The 23476-nt window shown below is 43.4% G+C and overlaps 1 protein-coding gene across 3 annotated transcripts in view; it reads right to left on the bottom strand.

The window, feature by feature from the left end:
* The window catches only part of EFEMP1 (EGF containing fibulin extracellular matrix protein 1), a 45991-nt gene extending 24155 nt beyond the window's left edge, over positions 1 to 21836 (bottom strand). Inside the window, exons 1-4 of one of the 3 annotated variants that reach the window (XM_066177904.1) lie at positions 21498 to 21836; positions 20959 to 21046; positions 17997 to 18045; positions 17562 to 17822 (exon numbers count right to left, since the gene is read on the bottom strand). In XM_066177904.1, coding sequence (XP_066034001.1) covers positions 17562 to 17822; positions 17997 to 18045; positions 20959 to 21039 — 391 coding nt within the window. In that variant the 5' untranslated portion in view covers positions 21040 to 21046; positions 21498 to 21836. Of the gene's footprint in view, positions 1 to 17561; positions 17823 to 17996; positions 18046 to 19819; positions 19849 to 20958; positions 21047 to 21162; positions 21252 to 21497 lie in introns of those variants that run through there. The other 2 variants (XM_066177903.1, XM_066177905.1) reach the window with 2 other exon arrangements.
* Positions 21837 to 23476: the final 1640 nt, after the last annotated feature.

The raw sequence follows: 23476 nt of genomic DNA, 5'->3' as shown, positions 1-23476 counted from the left end.
TTTTGCTTCACACATTGTTTGGTGGGCTTCAAAATCATACTTTCCACTGACAACTCAAGCCCCATTTTTCATTCTCCCCCTTAAATCTCCCAACTCTTCTCCTGTTTTCCCTTCCCTGTTCCTTTGGGTTCTGCCCTTCTAATTTTTCAAGGCGGAGAATGTGCCTTTGTTTGTGAAGAGCAAGGCGAGTTTATGGCACCCTATTAATTATATTTATGAATCATATCTAACTGAATTTTTCCCAGAGCCCAAAGGCGGCTGATTGCTTAAAGGCATTGCTCCTAATGCCTGTGTTTTCTATTTATAAGGTGTATTTTAGTTTACATCAGAAGCTGAGGGAAAGACTTCTACTTGATATCACTCCTGCCAAATGAAACCCACAGAGGAACCGTGGCCAAAGGAATTCTGTACAAAAGTTGTCCAGACTCTGTAATTTTGTTCACGTGGGTGCATGGTAGCATACACCAGCTGCCAACAAAAACACTCTAAAATAGATACAGCCCTGTGCAAGTCTCCAGATGATCTTAAAATGTACAGAACACAGGTAAGGGAGCACGGGGAGACAACTAGGCTTTGTCAGGACACAGCCTTGTGAGAAAACCAGCTTTTGCAAGGTGGTTGTGAGAGGAGACGCAGCTCCTCTGACAATTCCTGCTACTCCCTGTAAGTTGATGAAATTCCTGAAAGAACATTTTAGAACCAAATTAAAGAAAATTGTTGCTTTTGAAGCCATTTGTGGTTGTGACCAAGTGCAGGCGCTCCCCAGAAACGTGTTGATGCTCTGGGAGCAGCAGAGCCAAGGACAGGGAGAAATGAACCCCTCCAAGGAGGGAACATTGCTCTGGGCCATTGTTCCACGTCAGGAGAGTCCTGGATCACTGGCAGGAGTTGGAAAACTCCAGCAGCACGGAGCCCAGGACACAGGGAGAAAAGATCTGTGGGACAATCATTAGCACTGATGCCCATCCAGACTGAGCTTTTTGCCTCTGGAGAATGGCGGGAATAAAAGGAATTGGCTTTGCAGCTTACTGGAGGGAAGAAACAGGCCCTGACAGATTCACTGGAAAAGTTTTTTAATACTCCTTGGCTTGAGATGTTTCTTTTGCTTCTGGCCCCAGGAAGAAAGATGAGTGGGAAGCTTTAGAATCATAGAATGGCTGGGGTTCGAAGGAATCTAAAAGCTCATCCAATTCCAACCCCATTTCATGGGCAGGGACACCTTCTACTATCCCGGGTTGCTTCAAGCCCTGCCCAACCTGGCCTGGAACACTTCCAGGGATGGGGCAGCTTCTCAGAGCAATCTGTGCCAGGGCCTTACCACCCTCAAAGCCAAGAATTTTTTTCCTAATCTCTGATATAAACCTGATGTCTCCACGTGAAAAAGTAAATTGCAAAAAATCCCTCTCTATCTTTCTTGTAGCCATCCTTCCTGAAAAAGCATCAAAGGTTTTTTTTTTCTTTTTTTTTTTCCCCCCGCACCCCAAAAGGTTATTTTCCTGGTTCTCTGTGTGTTCCATTCCCCTCTTTAAAAGGCATGAGATCCCAGATCCTTATGCTCTTGCAAATGGAATGTATGAGCCAAGTGCCAGGGATGCCTGTCTGCATCCTGGCACATCTGAGGGATGCCCAGGACATTGTCAGTACATTATTTGGCACTGTCTGGCTGTCTGGAGCTTTAAGCAGACAGCCATGAATGTGTGATTAAAATCCACTCTAGAGGTTAATGGCTGGGCAGGATCCACAGGGAAACATGAGGGCCTCAGATGCTGCTGAACACAGGCCAGTGGTGGTTGGTCAAAAGAAATTCTGCTCATAAATTCTTGCAGGATGGGAGAAGAGATTTCTCAACTCAGACTTTCATCAAAGCTATTGGAAAAAGCTGTCAATCACACTTAGGGTTCTCAGAGATGTCTTGCTGCCTCAAATGCCTTCCAGATGGATTCAATTCCAGTGCTTTGATTGTCCACTCGGCTTTGCAGCGGACCAGGTCGGGGCAAGTCCATGCCATCCTCACTGAGCTGCTGGATGGCAACCAAGTTGACTGGTGGCTCTTTCCTCATGGAAGTGCAGCCTTCCAGGAACTGATGAGGCAAGAGGTGAACTGGCAGAAGATGAATCTAGGAGAGGCTAATTATATCCAAGTAATTAATGCCAAGAGCAAAGATTAGCATGAAAAGGTGAAGCAAGGAGAGATGTAGCTGACTATGAGGGAGATGGTCTATTTATAGAAGAGAAAGAATAAATATCTACAAGCACATTCATTTCTTACCTATAGGATAAAGGGGGGAATCGCTTAAAGTTCTAAAGCGAAAGTGTTTTAAAGTAGTTTTTAAAAGTAATTTACTAATCTTATTATTTATGCAATTATAGTTGTTAGCTGGAATAACCCAAACCAATGTGTGCAACATTAAGCTTTATCCCAAGCTAATCAACCTCAAACTCATTGTGAAAATTTGGGAGATCTAACCTGGATTTTTCTGTGCTCCTGGGTTTCAGAAGCTCTGGCTGTGGAGAAGAATTCCCTTGTTGTGCTGCTCCAAACACTGAACCAAAACCCAGGACCATGTTCAAGCAGCAAACAGAGAGGAGAGAGGAGAGAGAGGAGAGAGGAGAGTATTTCAGAGGACTGCAAGAACCAGGTGATGAAAGTTATGGGTTGTAAGGATTTTTTGAAAAAAAGCTTTTCCAAAATACAAGGTTTCTGGATAGGGACTACTGAAGAAGAGGGGAAGTTTTTTAGCAGACTGAAAACATGTGGGCTTCAGTAGCTTTCAAACTTTCATAGATAGCATTTAACTAACTTCCCTGATTTAGAGGCTGGGTTTACTTAATTAGATGCTACGGATAAATATGCAAAACACCAATGGAAGGCTAATGATAAGATTGGTTGCTAGCAGTTAACTGAACGTCCTCTGTAGTGAGATCTATATCTAAATTTATTTAGGACCTAATAGACTGTGAGTTTGCTTTGGAGATTTCATGGACAGGCAAAAAAAATCAGCATGAAAGAAAAGAAATAATGTCTCAGCTAATAACCAGAGGGTCTTCTGAAGGGATTTGATTTCAGAGGTTCAAAAACATGTCGGACAAATGAAATCCAAGTCATGAAGGTTCTTGTACCCTGTTATTTTCTGGACTGGGAAGTGTTCAATGTGTTTTAGGATCAAGTCCAAATGATTTTTAAGGAGTTAGGGTTTGTTTTCAATGAAAGGAAAATAAAAAGGAAGCGAAGCATAATAGATAAGCAAGGCTAAATACATATTAAAAACAAAAATCTTTTCAAAGCAAAGAACAATGACCTCTTATCTACAGAAGGCTCAGCAAATAGATTAATTCTTCATATTGACTTAAAACTCTTGGGCTTGATTTATTATTCCCCTTATTTGTGCAGGAATTTTTACTTACCCCACAAGGCTCCACACTTATTGCATGTACATGTGCTTGCCCAAAATGTCCAGTGGCAGACAGCAAGGCCCCTTGAGCCAGAAAAGGAATCTGAGAGGTTCCTGGAAAGATCTCTGTGGATGCACAGTTACATGTCATTTTGTCCCAAACCAGCCCCTGCATCCACCTGCTCCTCAGAAGGGACAGAATGGATCTGGTTTGCGTATCATCAACAAGATGGAAATTCAACTTCCAGAAGGGATAAGATTTTATAGAGAAGATACTGAGGAGATGGTTCTTGTAACCAAGCCAGGTCTCATTTCCTCAAGAAGTGGCATGAAGTATTTAGTGAGTAGAAGTGACAGCATGGCCTCATTTGGCTCTGCAAATTCACAGTCCTGTTTGGAGTCACCATAAATCATCAGCTGTAAAGTATCTGGTTTCCTAAAGGAGCAGCTTTATTTCATTAACATTTTGAAAGTGACGTTGCTAATTGTACCATAATTTATCCAGGACCACAGTGTGAACTGCTGTTTTCAGTCAGATTTTGGCCCTCATTGCCAAGAGTTTAAGTACAGAATACAGGAGGGAAGAGTAAGGAATTAAAGAGAAGCAAGAATTGAAGGGTATCTAAAAAGAGCAGCATTGGTAGATGTGAGACAAGCTGGGATATTCAGCAGAGGGATCTGCAAACTGTCCCAGCAATGGAACTGCAAGCTGAGTAAACAGCCAATTCCTCCAGATCAAGGCTACTCCCTCTGATACTCTCAAGCATTTCCTACCCACCCATGAGCAGGATCAGCCTGTGCCTGGTATTGCTGGCTTGCTCTGGCAAGTTTTTTACTGAGGGGTTTTAAAATAAAAGTTCCTAGCAACAAGGTGAAGGACTGACTGAGGCCAGCAGTGAGCAGTTGTGTAAACTGAGGCATGTGCAAAGATGTCAGGGAAAATACTCGGATCTTAGCATATGCTTTAAATGCTGGAATGCAACTGAAGGTGTCTTAATATGACACTTCAAAGTACAAACAGTGGTTTTGCTTATTAAAATCAGTCTTGGTGCTCTCTCAGTACTTTGAGAAGCTTGGTGGGCACTAGTTATGAAAACACTTGCAGTTATTCAGAGTTCCAGTAAGCACAGTCACGGATCAGTGAAACTTCACTTCTTTCCTTGTGTGTGGATGCATGTTGATATTATTAGTTTTTTGTTGTTGTTTTTAACTGGAAATGAAAAAGCTGCAGAGATTCACTTGTAGTGGGAGTTGGGTCATGGGAGGTTGGAAATGACATTTAGCCAGTCTGCTCCTCAGGAAATGGTTTTCATTCAAACCTAGGGCTGCCCAGAATAGTTACCTCCCCTTATGGAGAACATTTCCTCACCTATGCATTTGTAAGAAAACAAACCTGTTTTCCCCCAAGCCTGCATTTTTAGCTCATCTCTTTTGTCTGTGTCGATCCAGGATGAATTGTAAGGGGGGGGTTCTGAGTATTGGGAAAACCTTTTTCACGATTAGGACAGTCAAGGTGTGGAACAGGTGCCCAGAAAAATTCTGTGCTCTCCTTCCGTGGGGTTTTTCAAGCCCTGACTGGATAAATCTCCCAGGTCAGATCTCAGAGCTCAGCAGGATGTTGGGCTGGAGATCTCCCAAGGCCCCTTCTCACCTGAATTATTCTGGGCTGCTGTAAACATACTCTATGTTATTAACCAGAATGGAGAGCTCTACTACCTTTCTTTCCTCTGACTTTTTATAGTGTTCTTCAGGCAGGAATTGAGTGCAGTGAGGTTTCTGATTAAAACATGTGGAGACTGTCACACAAATTCATTTTTTCAATGCAACCTAAGAACCAAACGAAATAAATTCAGCCCAGCTGTGAATTAAGAGAACTGTAAGGAAACCAGTTGGTCACCACTGGGCTAAATTGTGAAATTACTGCGAAGAATAGTTAACAATGGGCTATAAGCATTTAATTTTTCAAATAAAGGACAAATGATAGGAATGGAAAAACCTGCATATTATCATTCCAGTTTTTAAGGGCTGTTGTCTGTGCAGCTCATCCCAAGTGCATCCCAACGGGACAGTAATGCTGTGTTGAAGCTGGCGTTGTGTGACAGAGGCAGTTCTGGAACTCTGGGCTGTAAAGCCGAGTGCGTGTGTGTTGGTGCGTTCCGCAGGCAGATCCCATAGCTGTCCCCCTTGGAATGTTACAGCCAAATTAAAAACCCTTTTTTGGTTTGTGCTGCCTTTTTGCTGTTTTTTTCTGTTCTTACACACTTGGGGTTGTTCTTGCTGGCTGAACCCCCCAATAGCCATTGAGTATGTGAAAATCCCAACAGGTCCCGTTGGTCTCTTTAATGCTTTCTTCCAGCTTACTGCTCAGGGCTGCAGCAGGAGTGGGACCCCACCCTGAGGACCAGGCTGTGCAGTGGCTCCTCAGCCCTTGCTTGGTCACACATGAGGCATGTGAATGGAGCCCCCGGGGCTCCCTCAGCCTCCACCTGCCAGAATGTGCTGAGGCCATTTTTTGGCTGGTTTGGACATGACAGATACTAAAACAAAGAATCAAAAGCAAGGAATGATATTAGCTGCTCGTGCTGCTGCTTTTGTCCCAAATGCACCACTGAACACAGCAACTGTGGGGCGTGATGTGCTGGTTAAGTCACACATCACAGAATATTGAAAGAGATCATTGAGTCTGACCCTTAAGGTAGGGAACTGCATGCCCCATGAGGCTGTCTTTAGTGAAGGACAGTTCCTTCTCTGCGCACATGTTTTTCAGGAGAATGGAGGTTTGGAATGCCCCTGGAAGCTGTGCCAGTACTCAGCGTCACTGAATTTCAGTATTGCTTGCTCTCCCCCACAATAAAAAACCCTGATTCCTATGGTGACAATGTTCTGATATCAATACCTGATTTCTTTTTGATACAGAAATTGCATTTGACAGCTAACAATCAGATTATTTACATACTGCTTGGTCAGAATTACAGAAACTTTTGTCTGAATTTCCTAATGACTTTAATTTTTAACAAAACTACACTGGTCTGTGTTCTCCCAAAAAAGGCTCAACCTTCTGCAGCCTGTAGGGCCAGGAGTGGTTCCATTATGGGACTGAACATTTGATGTCCACCAGGCTGATTAGCCAGAACTTTGGGTAATTGGCTTTCTGCTCAACGCAGAGGTAACTGCCACCAAATCCAGAAAGATGGAAAACATACAGACTCTGCTTTTTCAAATTGGGCACTGGGAGATACCTCAGAAAAGTACACATATCATTAGTCTGCTCTTCAACAATCAACCTCATCCTGACATTCGTTAAGAATTGAGGATTGCCCTAAGCATAAATTAGGTCTGTTAACCTTTTTAAAAGTTGCTGCTTTTTGACTTCTGCTTTCACTGTATAAAATGTCCAGACCTTTGTTTGATCAGTTTCCTAAACTGTTGGCCTCACTCCTATCCCATGGCAGAGATTTTGGGAAGCGTTTCCTTCTGGGGGCTTCTCCAACCATGCCACATTCCAGCATCACAAATACTCAAACTGTAAATTTCAAAGTGGGAAAAAGCAGCTACAAACCTGCCTTCATTATTTCTGTATAGTTTTGCTACACTTTTATCTGCTGTTGAAACCTCTCTTCATCCCTAAGCTGCTGCTTTCTCCTGCAGCTCCTGTTTTTCAGTATCCCCCAGTCCCAGGCTCTGCAAACAGCTGCCCTGCTCCTGAGCTGTTTGAGAGGGAAGGAGACCAAGCAAGTGAACTATTCCTGCATCCCAAACAGCCCCTGCATGGCTCCAGAGCTGGGGAATCCCCCAGGAAGCTTTTAGGAAGGGTGGAGAAAGGAGAGACGAGATCAAGACCAGTGCTCTAAAGCTGCGCTTAGGGGAAGAGCTGAGGGTGTTCGAGGGTGTTGCTGGGTGGATCTCCTTGGCTGGTTTTGGGGTTTGGCTCTATTACATGGCTGTGCTTTCAATTTATTTCAAAGGTGCCTGGAGCCTTATAAATCTGCATACATAGTAAGGAAGAGATTCTCCTCACAGTGGATACTGAACTCTGAGTGTAGCCAGAATGGAGAGAATGTTTTGATTTAAATACATAATGAAAGGACCTTTTCATAAAAATATCTTGTCTAGAAACGGGGAATTTTCCTTTTTATAGGCATAGAGAGCCACAGTTTCTAACAGAGGAACACTTTGTCCTGGAACACAAACAAGAAAGTTTCCCCTTCCCCAAAAATCATCCTTTTTCACATGTTGATTAATAGACTAAAACCTATGAATATAGTTTCTGGAATGTTTAAATAATGGTCAGTGTTTACAGTGAGGAAAATGGATGGGTTTTTTTCCTGCACCCAAATTTTCCTGCACCCAACTTTTCCTGCACAATTGCTATCAGAAGGGTGGTTCTAAGTCTCCTCCACCTCAGGTTAGTTCCAGCTGTAAAGTTCTACTGCTCCTGCAAACACCAGAAACCCAAGAGGTCCTTGGTGGTTTTAAGTCAATCATTTTTATCTGCTTATACAGTGCTTTCTGCTCCAGGGGAAAAGTGCTGCAAATGTCAGCAATATCTTTGGTTGTTGCAACCATCCTCAAATTATTTTCTACTCCAGTAACACATACGGAGAGTGTGGGAAAGAAAATCTGTCTTGATGCTTAAAGTTAAGCCAGATAAGACTGAGGAAGGTCTGGATGCAGAGTACATACAGGCAGGATGATGTCAGAGAAGAACACATTTTTTCTTTCCCATTGGGAAGTGGGAATGACTTTTGGATTCTGCACTCTTTCCTGATTTAGTCTCCAATAACTTCTGGGAGGAATGAAGTCAGGTGTCATCTGCAGCCCACAGGGGCAGAACAGGGATTGCTCCAAAGCACTGTTAATTTCTGATGATTCTGTGCTCATTGCCCTGTGAAATATTCCTAGATTCCTGCTTTTAACTCACTCCGGACATGACATGCAAGTCCTTGTTTTACCCAGTCCTTGTTTTATCATCTCAAAGTTCTGTGGAGAACGGGTTTCTGATAAGAAAGCCCTTTGAGAACAAATTCATTTATGAAGAAAGTGCTTTAAAAACTACAAGCAAGTATCTGTTGGTTCTAAAAGTGTATTTAATTCCACCTATTCTGTATCCTAGATGCTCAAAATTTAATATTAGTATTTAAATATAATTAGTATTTAATATTAGTATTTAAATCCACCTACTCTGTATCCCAGATCCTCAAAATTCTCCCCAGAGTAAGTTTAGACAAGAAAGAGATTGTTTCCCCTGTTTTTTATTTTCCTAAGGTAGAAAATCACACTTGAAAATCACACTCAGCTAAAATCACACTTGAATTTCTGCTCACTTCGCCAGGTTTGATTCCTTTGCTCTGTGCAAGATTGTTATTAAATGTTACCTTATTGGCAATCTCTTTAAAACTACACAGAACATTGTTACCTGTCAGAAGTCCTTGCACTTCCCGATTCTATGTACTAACAGTCAGCTGTTACAGGATTGATAAAGATTTCTTTCTAATTTATAATGCTACAAGATATTCAGGAACCAATTATTTAAAATACTTTTTTTCTGATAATTCTGAAATTATTCCATAAGATGCCTTTTTTTTTTTTTCTTTCCTTTTTTTTCCCCCACCCCTTGACCTTCTTTAACTCTGGTGAATTGAAATTGAAATCCAAACTTAACTCTTGATACAAGGTCCAGTTTTGCACAGCAATCTGCCTGGTCAAAGTTTGTCTTTAGGTTCCATCTGATGGGGGGATTGGCTTGAGTGCACAGGTTCTGCCCAGTTACCTGTTCACAGGAATCCCACCTGTGCAGGCAGATGCACGTAAAAACCCTGGAACAAGCTCTGCTTGTACTCAGGAATCTCCATAGAACATCTGTTCAGCCATGGGCTGAACATGCTCACGTGCAGTGTCAGATTTGCTTAAATCATCTCACACCGGGTCATGCACCAGACCAGGAGTTTCCTTCAGGTTAAATTCAGCTTGCAAAGGAAGCAGTATCTTCTCCTCCTCAGAGCTGATCAAAACAGGCTTAATTAATTAATATGTCCACTCAAAGGCATGGATATTTTAAATCAGGAGTTAATAAAGACAGATTTGGAGTTTCCCAAAGTAAACATCCCTTCACACACTGAATCCTTTGCCATTCCATTGAAGAATTTTCCTTTAAAATTATCTGTTTAAGCCATTCAGTAACAGCAACAAGGGGCTACTGAATATCTAATTTTAAAAATGCTTAATTAAGAGCTTGTGATACATTTTCCCAGAAAAGGTCTAATTCATTTCTGAGCCTCAAGAACTTTTTCTTAGCACTGTAGCTTATGAAAGTGTGTAAAAAATGTTTTCTTAGTCACTTTTTTCAGCTTTGATCATATAATTATACCTAACAAAAATTAGACATTTCTCTAGTCTGCTTACAACAGCAGCAAACTTTAACATGACTTCAGATTAACAAATGAGACACAAATGTGAATGAGTATTAAAGGTATTTTATAATAACCATGTGTGTGCTAAAATACTTCAGAGCTCTGTAATTTGCAAATCCCTCTTGTATTTTTGGTAAAGTTAAAAGGTAGATGAAAGAAGGCACAAGCAGCATTCTTTTGTGTTTAGTATGGTTTTTTTCAAGTTAAATTTTGCTGTCTTTTGAATTATGGCAAATAACTTTCTCTCCCAAACTGTTGCTTTCTGGCTGCTATGAAAACAGAACCTAGCAAATTAATGGTGAAACAGATATTTCTTTGTGAAATTTCATACTTTTTACTCATGAACTTTGTATGTCTGATTACCTATTCTACGTACTCTAGTCATACAGAGAACAGAGATCTTATAAGCTCAGTTCAGATCTTCCATCCTTGTGGATGGAAGCACCTAAACTTTGACAGGTATGTGGCAAAATTCCCTTTGATAAGAACCCTTCAGCCCAAAGGGGGCTTAAATTTCATGTGAATTATTCTAGACCATGCATAAGCGATGATAACTCGGAAAAAGTAGTTCAAAAAGCATCACAGAGGGGAAAAAAAGAATAAATATTCTTTAAGTGTAATGAAAGGGGGTGTTCAAGCTCAGCTTACATTAATACCAGTTAACACAGCCACAGCACAAAGGGGTTGCCATGACAAAGTGCTGCATGAGAGGAGTTGACTATACCACAAAAAACGTGGAATGTTTAAGATGGAATGCAGTAGGTGAACTCAAAAATTATACTCTCCTTGTGGTTTCTACCAGACCAAAAATATCTCTCTAGAAGGAAGTCCTCTAACACTCCCACTGTCTTTGACAGTAGGGAAACGGCAAACCAGCAAGTCTAAACACCACTATGAATGAATTCCCACAGTGCTGGAGACTGGTGTGCTTGGCTGTGGGGCAGCAGATGGCATTCCCTAGCAAAGGACAGGGGGAGGAACACAGGCATCCCTGGGTGGTGCAGGGAAGATTCAAACAGGCCTCTGCTGCCTTTGCAGGAAGTTTTGTTCATCCCGTAGGGCTGTTTTGGCACACAGAAACAGCAGTTATCATCTTCCCTGTCCAGCATGGGAAGGGAGATATCACTTGGAAAGAGAATAGAATGAGGAAAATAAGTTTCAAATTTCAGCTCTTGAACTAGTTTTCCAGCTTCCTAAATTTGTGTCCCATCACTGGAGCTGCTCAAGAAAAATCTTGGACCTTTGAAAATTGTGTCTGCAGTGCTGGGATCCTTTAGAAACGTTCTGGCAAAGGTGACTCAGTAACTCAGATCGCAAGAGTGGAAATAAAACAGAGGCAAGAGCATTTCCTTTATACACTAATTAATCTGAAGTAGGAATCAGGTTTGAAAATTGAAGAAAAAAGTGGTGGTTGAGAGAAAATTATCCTGAGCAAAACACGGGGGAGAGGAGCACAGAGCCTTTCTCAGGAAGCTGATGAGTGACAGTGCAGGAGACTGGGAGGAAATAAGTGCTCAGAGCAAGCACAACGAGAAAGAACATCCCAGTGGCAATAGTGTCACTATAAAATTACCTGAGAGAGGTGCTAAAAGCAGCTGCCAAGGTGCCTTGGCACTGCTGGGGGATGTGCCTGTATCACTGTGATGCTGTGGAATATACTCCTTTGAGAGCAGGTTTTGGCACAGGGAGCACAGCCCGTGCTGCCCCAAATCCTGTTTTGTGCCTTCTGGTGCTGCTGAGTGCTGCAGGTGACAGCCCTCACTCTTGGTGTGGTGCACCTGACTTGTAGGATCTCAGATCTGAGTGTCTGCAACAGGTACAGAGAATTCCTCGAAGAGAGAAATAAGTGCTCTGAGCTGTTTAATGGGGTGCCAAGTACTCTGGGATGCCAAGTCAGGATCAGGCATAAGCACATTCTTCCCCTTTGCTATCTGGTGTTATTCCTGATTGCACTGTGGAAAAGACCTCCAGCTTAGAGAGAGGAATTATGAAGGAGGACAGATGGCTGGAGTTTGGACTTTCTTCAGGCCATGTGCCTTCTGAATCCATTTGCTGTGTTTTGTCTGTCAAAACATGAGTCTCCTCCGAGCTACTAAGGCAACAGGCTTTAAAATCAACAAATGCAGCCCACAAGGATGACAGCCGAGGTGACTACTGTGTGATCCCATTCTTCTGCTGCAAGAAGCCATGAGAACTGCTAATGAGTTTACTTAAACTTGAAGTCCAGTGCTTGCCTGCATAATCCCAATTCAGGAAGCTAAGGTAAATACAACTCGGGGAAGCTTGCTTGCTTCTCTAGCACACTTAGCCCACTGAGCATATGGGAGGATCTTTAGCTGCAACACACTGAGAGTATTCCTGCAGGGGTCAGGACAATGGGAAAGCAGTAACTAACTCAGGAAAGGAAAGCAGCTGCTAGTATTTATGCTTGTGATGGATGGTCACAGTAAAATGGTCAGACAGAACAGAGAATATCTCTCCAAGGTCTTGACTTGACACCCACAGCTGTGCAAATAGCACAGATGGGAAGATGATTCAGAGTGGCCAGATTTCAAAAATGCCCAAAACCAGGCCCTCAAAACAAGATGGGTTTTTGTGAACGCCCCTCTAGACCCTCAGGGCTACTAAAGAGATGCTGCTTTGCAGGAGAATGCAGCAGTTTCACAGATTAACAGCTTGAACAGTTGGTTCAGGATGGGCTGATTAAAGATGATCTCTGCATGATGTATCCAAATGTACAAGAAATTAAATTGAAGCTATGAACAAAGAGCTATGTGTCTGCTTGTGTCCCTCTGTGGATCCTCTTAGACCTGCGGAATTCCTATGGCTTGTCCTAGTAATGAGTATTGAATGACATGTAACCAGGTCAGTCTCTTAGAGTGGCTACAGCTGGCAAAAAGTGTTCCCCAGTTGCTGGAGTGCTGCACAAACACATGGCCTGAGGGAGCACTTTGAGCTACTGCCATCCTAAACCACAGAACCAGGCCTTATTTTTCCTGCCATAGGCTCTGTGCTCACCCTATCCTCAAACTCGACAGGCCTAGTGGTGTTCAGAATCATAAAATTGTTTGGGTTGGAAGGGGGCCTTGAGGATCATCTCGTTCCACCCCTGCCATGGGCAGGGACACTTTCCACTATCCCAGATTGCTCCAAGCCCCATCCAACCTGGCCCTGGACACTTCCACAGATAGGGCAGCCACAGCTTTCCTAAGCAACCTGTGCCATGGCCTCATCACCATCACAGAAAAGAATTTTTTCCTAATACCTAATCTAAACCTACTCCCTTTCAATTTAAATCCATTCTCCCTTGCCCTGTGACTGCATGTCCTTGTAAATAGTCTTGCCTTGAGAGGAACAACTCTGGAACTAAACTCCTACACCTCAGGCTCTTTTACAAGTAGCCCTGAAGCATTTTTAGAAGTAGTCCTTACCTATAGGAAGTGGGAAAACTTAGGATGGTGCAATATTTTACAGAAAGCTCTCCAAAACATTTCCATGGCTAAGGAACTTCTATAGCTGTATTTCAGGTTATGTCTGTGTTAGAAAATGGGTTGAACCCATAGGACCAGAGTCCAGCCTGGTGCAGAGGCTCCAAAATCCCAGTCCATGCACTTCTGAGGCTCCCTGGAGTCTGAGTGCTCGTTAGTGGTTGTGACACATTTAGTGGCACCCCCGGGGTGCATTTCAGGTTGTTCCAGCTGGGCTGGAGGCAGCTGCACGTTCCAGGAGCTCTCGGGGAGGGGAATCAAGGCGCAGCAAGTGGAGCTCATTAGGAGCTGCAGCGCCGCAGCCAAAATGCCAGGGAGGAAGAAGCCTCCTGCCAGAGCACAGCCAGGCTCTGCCAAAGGCAGCCAAGTGCACCTGCACTCACACACCTTTTATATCCTTTATATGCCAGCTGCACATCCTTGACATATGTAAATATATATATATATAATATATATAAAGTGATTTCTCTGTCTATACTTGGAAAACAAGACATCATGAACCACTCCTACTTATCCTTCCCTCCTTACCAGGACAACAACAGAAAGGATTCTACAGATGCAAAATTTAGCCTTATTTGACTTATTCACAATTAACTTCTTGAGTTAAAAGCATAGCTTGAGTATGATAAGTTACTTTGAAAAGTACCAGAAAACAAAACAAACAAAAAACCCCCTAACCTCTACCAGTGTAAAGATACCTAAAATGATTTTGCAGGGGGGAAAAGTAACCACAGCACAGAAAACAAATTCATTTTTTCCCCCCCTTCCACAGAGTAGGAAAAAAGCAATTAATATCCACCAAGCTTGGGCAGAACTCTGGAAAGGTGTCTTTCTCCAACAAAAGCAAGCACTGCTCTCTTGCACTGCAACCTGTTTCCCTCCTGTACTTGACATTGCAGCAGCACAAAGGGTTACAAACAGGGAGAAATACAAAAAACTAATCTAGCTGAGGAGCAAAAAAGTTTGCTTACTTTATAGCTTATATTGCCAGCATGATAAGAATTAAGGAAAATAAGTTCTTTTCCCTTCTCAAGTTTACAGGTTATTTGGTACCTACTTTGGTCCCTTTTTTCAATCAAGTGTCATTAACATTCTAGGAGAAGCCAGTACTTTCTTGCAGACCAGGTTTGACAAAATTGAATTAATTGGGTGATTTTCTTTTGAATTCAATAGGAGCAGACTCAAATCACAGAAAGCCTAACAACAAAGTAAAATACAACTCAGTCCTGTATGCAGCCACAGAGTACAGCTATTTATGGTTTTTATCAGGAAAAAAATGTCTGGGAACATGAGTTAACTCAGTAATTTGCTTCAAATTATTTCTTACTCTGTTTTTTGCTCTTCCCCATTACAGTGGCAGGGCTGAACATCCAAGTGGCTTCCTGAAAGTGTGACCAGGTGCCACATATGGGAATGTCCCGTAGGGACAAAATTTAGGAGTGACAATGAAATGGGAACTGATTGGGATGGGGAGGGAGGGGATTAGGTAAGGTCATAAACTCAGAATTTAAAGTACAGTTCAAGTGTTGATGTTGAAGCCCAACTTTTTCCGCATCAGGGATCTTCCTCCAGAATAACCTTCCTCATCCTTGTTTCAGTTTGGGGGTTCCTGGCATCACTGCTCATAAAGAGTATCTTAAGAACATCCCGGGAAGTGTTTGCTACCCTCACGTCTAACAACAATGTGGTCACAATTAGAACATATTTCTGCTCACTAGTAGTTATAAAAATGTGTGTCGGCACATCACTGGAGTGAAGTCCACCAGGACCAGTGTCCTTTATGGGCATTTATTCCAAGTACAGGAGCCAAAGGAGTGTGTTTGGCGTGTCCTTCCCTCACTATTCCATACTTTAAAAGGGAGTGGACATTCGTGTTAAAACAGAAGGCCCCTCACACTGCAGCATGATGGCAGTAATTCAGCTCCTCAGAGCATGTTATTGTTTGAAACAGAGGTCTCCACACTTTCACATTGGTTATAAAATACTTAGTGCTGCTGGACTGGAAGGAAAATGTCATACATCTGCAAACAATTAGAAGGAGCTGGACTTCATATTTGATTTACTAAACAATAAAACAAGCTTAAGTGTGACTATATCTGTAAGTTACACTCCCTAGGAGCCTCGAGCAGTTATCATAGCAAAGTCTTTTAACCATAATTAAATAAATCCGCAGCGGGACCATTGCTGATCAAGATTATTTTTTATAAGATATTTTCAGCAGTGAAAAGCACAAGGATCATGAAGCTGAATGCATGCTTTAAGTGCTCCAAAACTCTTTTATCCTTCATTTCAAGCACACTGTCCACTAGCCTTTTTCCAGCTGGAATGCATTCAGTACAATACATTTCAGCTTTTAAACACTAATATTTCCATGCTTTCTGCATTTAGATTGAAATTTTGGCATGACGAAATGAGTAGCTTGATTCAGTCAAGCCCAAGATTTCCCCACAGTTTGTGTGCCTGCCGGTTAAAAGTTCTGGTACTGTAACAACACTTAGTTATTATAAATTAACCAAAAATATGGGAATTGAACAGAAATATTTAGTTGCAAGTTTCAGGAGGCCAGAGCATGGAGTAAAGTAATAGTAATGTATCATCACCAATTTCTCCACAGAACAGGAACCTCAACCAGTTGTCAGTCTCTAAGTTAAACCTAACCCAGAACCTTTGTTTGGAGCACAAACTATGGGTACTAAATGCTATCAAACTGCCCTACTGTATCCCAAATTTATACACTTAAAGCCAGCATAGCTAAAAGGATGATCACGTTTTGAAATTTTCTAGCATGACTTGCATTTTTATCAAATAAAAATGTTATGCACTGAAGTTGGAACAGTTTACTACAGTTCACCAGTGAAGAGTAGTGCCAGCAGCATCACCTGAAGGAGGGAGTGCCAGGCCAAACCCAGCAGTTCTGCTCCTGGTTCTGCTGCTGTTTTGACAAGTTAAACTAAGGAAAAAGCCAAATTTCCATCCTTAGCATTGATTTTTCCCTTGATGACCCCCAGTGAACGCCCAGGGTTAAGGAGATCTGACCTCCTGTGGTAGGTTCCGTACTTGACATTCTTGAATCACATTGGCAGAAATGTTGGACATGAGCAGATAAGCGAGAAATGCAACTCTGAGGCTTTGCCTACAAAAATTACTCCTCCAGCCTCCATGATTACTGTGCTCCAGAATGACATGGAATTTACCTACTAGTGATAAATAATGTCCTGTGTACACGAATACCAGGGAGAAGGAAACTACCACAGTGCATTACAGCCTGCCCTGATTATAGTCCCTCAAGTACTATTTTATGTGATTATACTGTTACAGGCCACAAAGTGGAAAAGATGAACCATGGGGTCAAGTTTTGCCCTCTCTTTGCATGGGTGTCCCTCCAATGTGCATGAAAAGCAAGTTTGTGAGCAAGGGGTAGAATATATTTCTATGAAAGAAAACAAAACAATGGCCAAAACATTTGTTACTTCAGCAAGTAGAAGAGTAAACTATTTATATAAAATAATAAATGAAACAGTCTTAGTTTACAGTAGTGCTTGTGAGGCTAGTTCCTGAATGCATACAATCAGCATTGCTAATGCCCCGAGAATTTTTGGCACTGTGTGTGGTGTACGTACACTCAGATGAAAGCTCTTCATTGCCATAGTTTCAAAGAGTGGCCAGGCTAGGACTCGAAGTAAACTGGCAGGGTCTGCCTAGGGCTACTTCCACAGAGATCAGAAGAGTGCAGGCTGTTCAGAAGTCAGGCCCCTACTGCTGGAGGAATATTCCTTATCCACAATAAAAATACAGGAGCCTTCTGCACTGCAGCTTGCTCTAAGCAAAAGCTCATCCTGTGGTTATTTTTTGTTCATTCACTTACTGAAAAATACAGAGTGCTGCATACCTTTCCAGATTGCTTATGCCTTGCTGCATTGCCCACTCTTTTCAGAGCACTTTCTTACCTAGACATACTTAATACAACACCAAATGCATCACTGGAGTTGTTTAAAGACTTTTTTTAGGAGTTACAGACAATGGAATTAATTCAACTTGTTAGCCATCAAAACAGATGGAACAGACTGTAAGGCTGCAACAAACTGCACGTTCTGATACCTTGAACAACAACTGTGACACTCATGTATTTCATTTTTGTATCTTTAAAGGTGTTAATGGAGCAACAGCCTCTTCCAGTCAGTGCAAGGGCTAGAGGCTGTCATACCCCTGGATCTGGGGTCACCCACACTGCGCCTGCAATGGAAGAAGAACTGAGGCAGGCACTGGCTTACCTTGGCACACATTGTGGTCACTTTGCTCATACCCAGCTGCACATTGGATTTGGTGGGTTGGGTTGGGAGGGGCGCGCTGGGGGTCAGCCGGGGTCCGGCGAATGACGTTGTTTCGACCACTTGTGGATTCAGCTGCTGCTTCTTCTTGTTCATTTACAATAATTTGCGCTGTTCTGGGTAGACAGAGGTATCCTCCATAGTGGTTAACACATTTCATCCCACCTTTACATGCATCTGGGACTATTTCACATTCATCAATATCTGTGGTTAGCAACAACACAAGTCATGCTTTTAACAGTCGAACCTTCTGCAAGAGCCATTAACACAAAGAACACGACGAGACATGCACACCTCCGTGTCCAAAACAGGGGTGTGCAAGAAAAATACTTAAAGAATACCAGTGGCAAGTCTGTCTTTGAAAATTATTTACTGTACCTTTGCACCGTTGCCTAACAGGATCCCATTCATAGCCATCTGTGCATTGCTGTGGAGAAGAGAAGAAATAAATTTGGTTACTCAGGATTCTTTGTTTTGGAAAAACAGTTGAGTGTATTCAGTGAATTCAAAGTGTGACACAAAAGGAAATGCAGTACCTTGGTAGGCTAGAAAAATGGCAATTGGTACAGCACTACTGTGCAGGAACAGCAAAACTTGTGGGTCCTTTCCCACTCGGAATGCTCTATAACTCCATGATACACAGAGAGCAACTCTGTCTCAGGAAGTTCCCAAGATATTGTCTGTTGTGAGCAGACTGGAGAGCAAAGTGAGACAACTGTTGCTTTCTCCTTGCCTTGTTCCTATGCCCTGTGTTATACCATCTCTCCTTGGTTGAATCCTTGGATGATCTTTGGCATGACCAAGCTGACCGGAATGAAAATCTTATGAAAAGCAACAAGTTTTTCTGAATTTGGATCTCATTCCCTGCCTTCCAACAGGTGAACCCCTTTCATTCCCAGACTCTGTTTGCCAGAGGGACTAAGAGGCCTCTGTGCCCCTGGACTTCATCTCTTTCCCATTAGCACTCTAGCAATGGGGAAAGATCCCATGACAGCTGGAAATTCATTCACATGCTTTTTAATCATATGACTCCAGGAACTGCAGTCTAGGAAGGACAATTTATATTGTGAGACACACAATAAATGGTTAGAGTTTATAACAGCAGGACTACTTATTTATACAAGACTTTGCAAAATTCAAACAAGGCTATACTCAGCAGCTATTCATATCAATGCACACCAGCAAGTTTAGGAAAGATTTTAAATAGTCTGCTCTGCATCTTCATTATTCCTCTGCCCAAAATCATAAAATTATCCAGAGGGCAGTCATTTTAATTGCAGGTCACAGCTACAGAGACTGATTACCAAACTGCAGCAGAAACATTTAAAATATTAAAATATCATTGAATCAACCATGCTATGCTGTGTAGGTGCATCTTGTGCTGCTCAGGGTATTACTTTAATGGCCCCATACAAAAAAAGAATGGAATTGACTAATGTAATTAGTCACAGTCAAGCAAGCTAAATCTTATTGCAACTCGTCTGCTGCTGAGGGACTTACAAGTGACAAACTTGACTTTCTGATGCCAAGATCCACTTGTTGCAGGTCCTGTTCTCAAGTTATTTTGAGGGACTCATTACTGATGGACTCTGACTCAGCAGGAGGATTGAAAATATTTTCTTCTCTTGCAGGTGACACCAGCGATTTGTCAAATGTTGCAGCGAGTTGTAGCTTGGAAGGATTTTTCTCCCTGAGGGGTAAGTGGACACTCTCTAAAGGACTGACTACATGCTGAGTTGACAACTCCAAAGTTACTGTGGCTATGAAAAGGCAAACCCAAAGGAAAACAGCTAATTCATGCATTTACTGAATCACCCAATTCCTGTTAATGCACAACAGAAGTACTGTCTGTTTAACTGCAAGGAGCCAAGTCCATCTATTACTGCAGCCAAAGGCTTTTACAATAGCAAAGGATTTGGCCCTCCATGCATGAGAAACAGTAGCATCCCAAGAGCAAAATCTCCTAAAGCTGGGGGTTTTTTTTTGTTCCATTTTACATGATCAGCGAAGCACCTAAAGGCTAAGACCTCCTTGAAAATGGAGCACAGGTTCCCAAGTCACATAGGTTTGCTAGAAATGTTCAACTGATATAATCAGAATTACATGAAATGCTACACAATTAAAACCCCCCTCATAAAATAACTGTGGGAAAGGAGGAGGGTGGGATCCCTGTTTAGTCCAGATTCTCAAAAGGTACTTACATCTTCAGTTTCCACTTTATATATAAGGACTTCAAAAAAAAAAAAAAAAAAAAAAAAAAAAAAAAAAAAAAAAAAAAGGTAAATCACAGAAGCCTCTAAATAGAACTACTCCCAGTCTTCAAAACCCTAATGCTTCTAAAGCCCAGTGTTAAAGTATTTTATTACTGACTTCCTGATGCTCACTTGAGACTTCTTTAAGCCCTGACTTCTACAAGAAGGTCCAACTCTGCAATATTTACTTGCTTGAGCCATCCCACTGACTTCAGTGGGATTACTTGTATAAGACACAATCCTGGGCTTTGGCTGTGGTTCTCTAACTTTTTGCATGTGTGCAGAATTTTCTGCTTGTGTGGCACTGGGCTGATGTGTGTGCACATATCCAGAGATCCACCCATATGAAGCAAGTTGCAGGGATTACAGCTGTAATCAGATGTGAAAATGCGGGTTTTTCCCCAACCCTAGACAGGGTAATTGCCACTCCTTCTATGACATGCATTATGCAAGCCAAGCACTGAACACAAGCAGGTTGAAAAGAAAAAGCCTGACAAAAAGGCCTTTAAATCCCTTAGCCTGTCACTTGGTTGCAAGTAGAACCTATTTCCAGTATTCTTGAACAATTTTATTGAGCCATGCAAAACCACTGCTCAAATCCAGCTCAGAAAAGAACAGTCCCATGATCATTCCAGGATTCAGATGCTTTCATTAAGAGCCCCAAATTTGGAAGCACTTACATTTTGTTAAAAACAGCAGGAAACATCCATAAGAAAACACAAAAGAATGTTTGACCTAATTATCTGTCAAACTCCATATATTTCAAACAAAGGTTCTAGGGACCCTGCCTTTATGAAAATGGATAAAAAAAAATATTAAAACCTCCTAATTTTGTTCAGTTCCTCAAACTCAGTACATAGATTAACTTTTCCAAACAAGCAGTAGTAATGTATTTTGCTCAATCTTGTCAACTTGAACTTTTAAATACTGTTTGAGTGCAGGAACAGCTTATTTTATGGTTAACATTCGAACTCAGCAACCTCTGTAGCACATCCTATACATGGGCAAGAAATTTGGTTTTTCTTGAGGGTCATTTAGCAAAGAATCCCCGCAAAGCACTAATTACCTCCAAGTCTATTAAACCTTACCGTGTACGTTATGGTTTCCTCAGTTTCCTGCGAATGTACTGTAATAAGAATGAGCGCAGCCAAGAACATAGCTGTCAACATCGTGAACCTTGAAAGAAAGGAAAAACAAATCAAGCAGGAATGCTTTTAGCGGTCTCCTTTGCTGGAAGAGGCTGCAACACCCCTGGGACCGGGTCCGGCCCGGGGAGCCCACCCAGCCCCTACCTGGGAGAGGCGGTCGGGCGCTGCCCGCTCGCTCCCGCACGGAGAGGGTGAGGCTTGGCCGTGCTTCCCAGCCCGAGGATTTTATCCAGCTGGGAGAGAGGGGCGGAAATAACCAGTCAATGGAGTTTAAAGCACCCCAGCGCTCACCGGGAGCAGCGCCGGACAAGGCGCGGGCAGCGGCACTGCCCAGCCGGCGCACGCTTTGGGGCGGGAAAGTGATTTTTTTCGGCCAAAGCAAGGCGTGGGGGACGCCCCTCACCTGCCGGGGACCCTCTCGGGCAGAGCCCTGCCCGGGGGGCGGCGGGCACGGAGCCGCCCGCGCTGCCCGCTCCTACCTGCGGGACCGGGCGGGCGCCGGCCGCTGCTCCCGTCCGCCGCCTCCGCTGCGCTGCCGGCGGCCGCTCGCTCTCCCTGGCCCGCCGCCGGTGCGGTGCCGGCGGCCGCTCGTTCCCTTTCCCGCGGTGCCGGTGCGGTGCCGGTGCGGTGCCGGTGGCCGCTCGTTCCCTTTCCCGCGGTGTCGGTGCGGTGCCGGCGGCCGCTCGCTGTCCTTTCCCCCGGTGCCGTGCGGCGCCGGCGGCCGCTCGCTGTCCTTTCCCCCGCTGCCGGCAGCCCCTGCCTGTCCGTGCCCGGCGGCCGCCGTTCCCCCGCCGCTGTCGCTGCGTGCCCGCTGCCGGCCCCGGGCTAAATAGAACGGGCGGCTGTCCCGCCGGCGCCGCGCGCGCCCCCTGCCGGCCCCGCGGACGCGCGCGGGGCAGGTGCGGCCCCGCCGCCATGTTGGGGCCGTGGGGGCAGCGCCGGGCACGGCCCCGCCGCGGGCCCGGGCTGCGCGGGGAGCCGTGAGGGGAAGGCGGCCGCTGCCCCGGAGCCGCTCCCGCACGCCGGTCGGGAGCGGCGGGGGGGCTGTGTCCCGGCTGCGATCTTCAAGGAAGCGCAGCACGGGCCACCGTTTGGGGGTCTGTCGTGAGTCATGCAATTGTGGAATCGTTAAGGTTGGGGTAGAAAAGACCTTTAAGATTATCGGGTCCATCACGACCACGTTCTCAATTACAACCTTAACCAGATCTGGAAACGAGACTGGAAAACTGAGTTTTTCCCCGGTCCAAGCTTGTGTAATTTTCTCTTCTTCTATGACATGCATTATGCAAGCCAAACACCAAGCACAACTTTTTTTTTTAATTATTATTTTTAAAAGAAAATAAACTTACAAAAAGACCTTTAGATCTCTTACCCTTCGCTTGGTTGCAAAAAGAGCTTACTTCCAGTATTCTTGCCCTCATGTCCCACATCCACACATTTTTGAACATTCCCATGTGTGGTGACTCCACCACTGCTTTGGGCAGCCTCTTTCAGTGCTTTACAGCCCTTTCCTTGATGTGTTTTCGGTTATTTCTAATCTAAATCTCCCCTGGAAATTTAGAATAGCAGCAGCACTGAGGTGTTGTGGCTGTTAAAATTTTGGTAGGTGAAAGCCATGAGGAGCCCTCCACAGGGCTGTTCCTCAGACACCACCTAAGTTCAGCAATCATCACTTCTAAAAACCTTTTCAGGTTGTGAAATGCTGTTGTGTCCCCACCCGGGGGAAAGTTCACGGACAGAAGGAAGGATGAGGAGACATTGCAAGGGTTTAGAAGTTTTGGTGGGTTCGGGTGAGGAGAAAGTGTCCAGGAATGTGTTCACTGGATCTTTATTTAATTCCCCAGTTTTGCTTTGGGGGGGCCTGTGACATAGTAGAGCAGCTCTATTCTGTTCTTGTAGTTCAACAGGAGGTTCTTAATTTTAAAATAAGTTTTTGCCTCCTTAATGTAGACCTTGAAGGGCCTGGAGAACTGGAAATCTGAAAAAATGTCTTACTAGGCTGCAGACCGCTGACACTGCTGGCCTAGAGAATGGCTTTCCTTTACAATCCCTTAAATTCTTAACATTAAATTGTAGCTAATCTCACATAAAGCATGATTTCTTTTTTGGACAGCCATGCAGTGCTCATTAATTTTGTCTCTGAACCAAATCACTTCTTATCTGTTCTAGAATCAGCCAAGCTGGTAATTTTAGAATACTTGTAGCTGCAACCAGATGTTGACTTTTATTTTTAGGTGGTTTTGAGAGAAGGCAAGATTTTCCCTCCTTCATTGTAGTTCCTATGCTTACAGGTAAGTGGGACTCCTGAAAATGTACTTAAAATCCACACACCTCACTAGTTAATAAAGAACAGAAGCATCAACATGTTGTAATAAAGAAAATCTAAGTTGACTATATTATAGGACATTTTGCATGTACTTTTATGTGCATATTTGTTTCATATTTAACAGGCTGTCTT

Source organism: Chamaea fasciata, unplaced genomic scaffold (genome assembly GCF_029207755.1).
Source record: "Chamaea fasciata isolate MVZ Bird 193981 ecotype frontalis unplaced genomic scaffold, bChaFas1.0.hap1 SCAF_3, whole genome shotgun sequence".
In the NCBI taxonomy this organism is placed as follows: Eukaryota; Metazoa; Chordata; class Aves; order Passeriformes; family Sylviidae; genus Chamaea; species Chamaea fasciata.
This window is presented reverse-complemented; position numbering and strand designations above follow the sequence as displayed.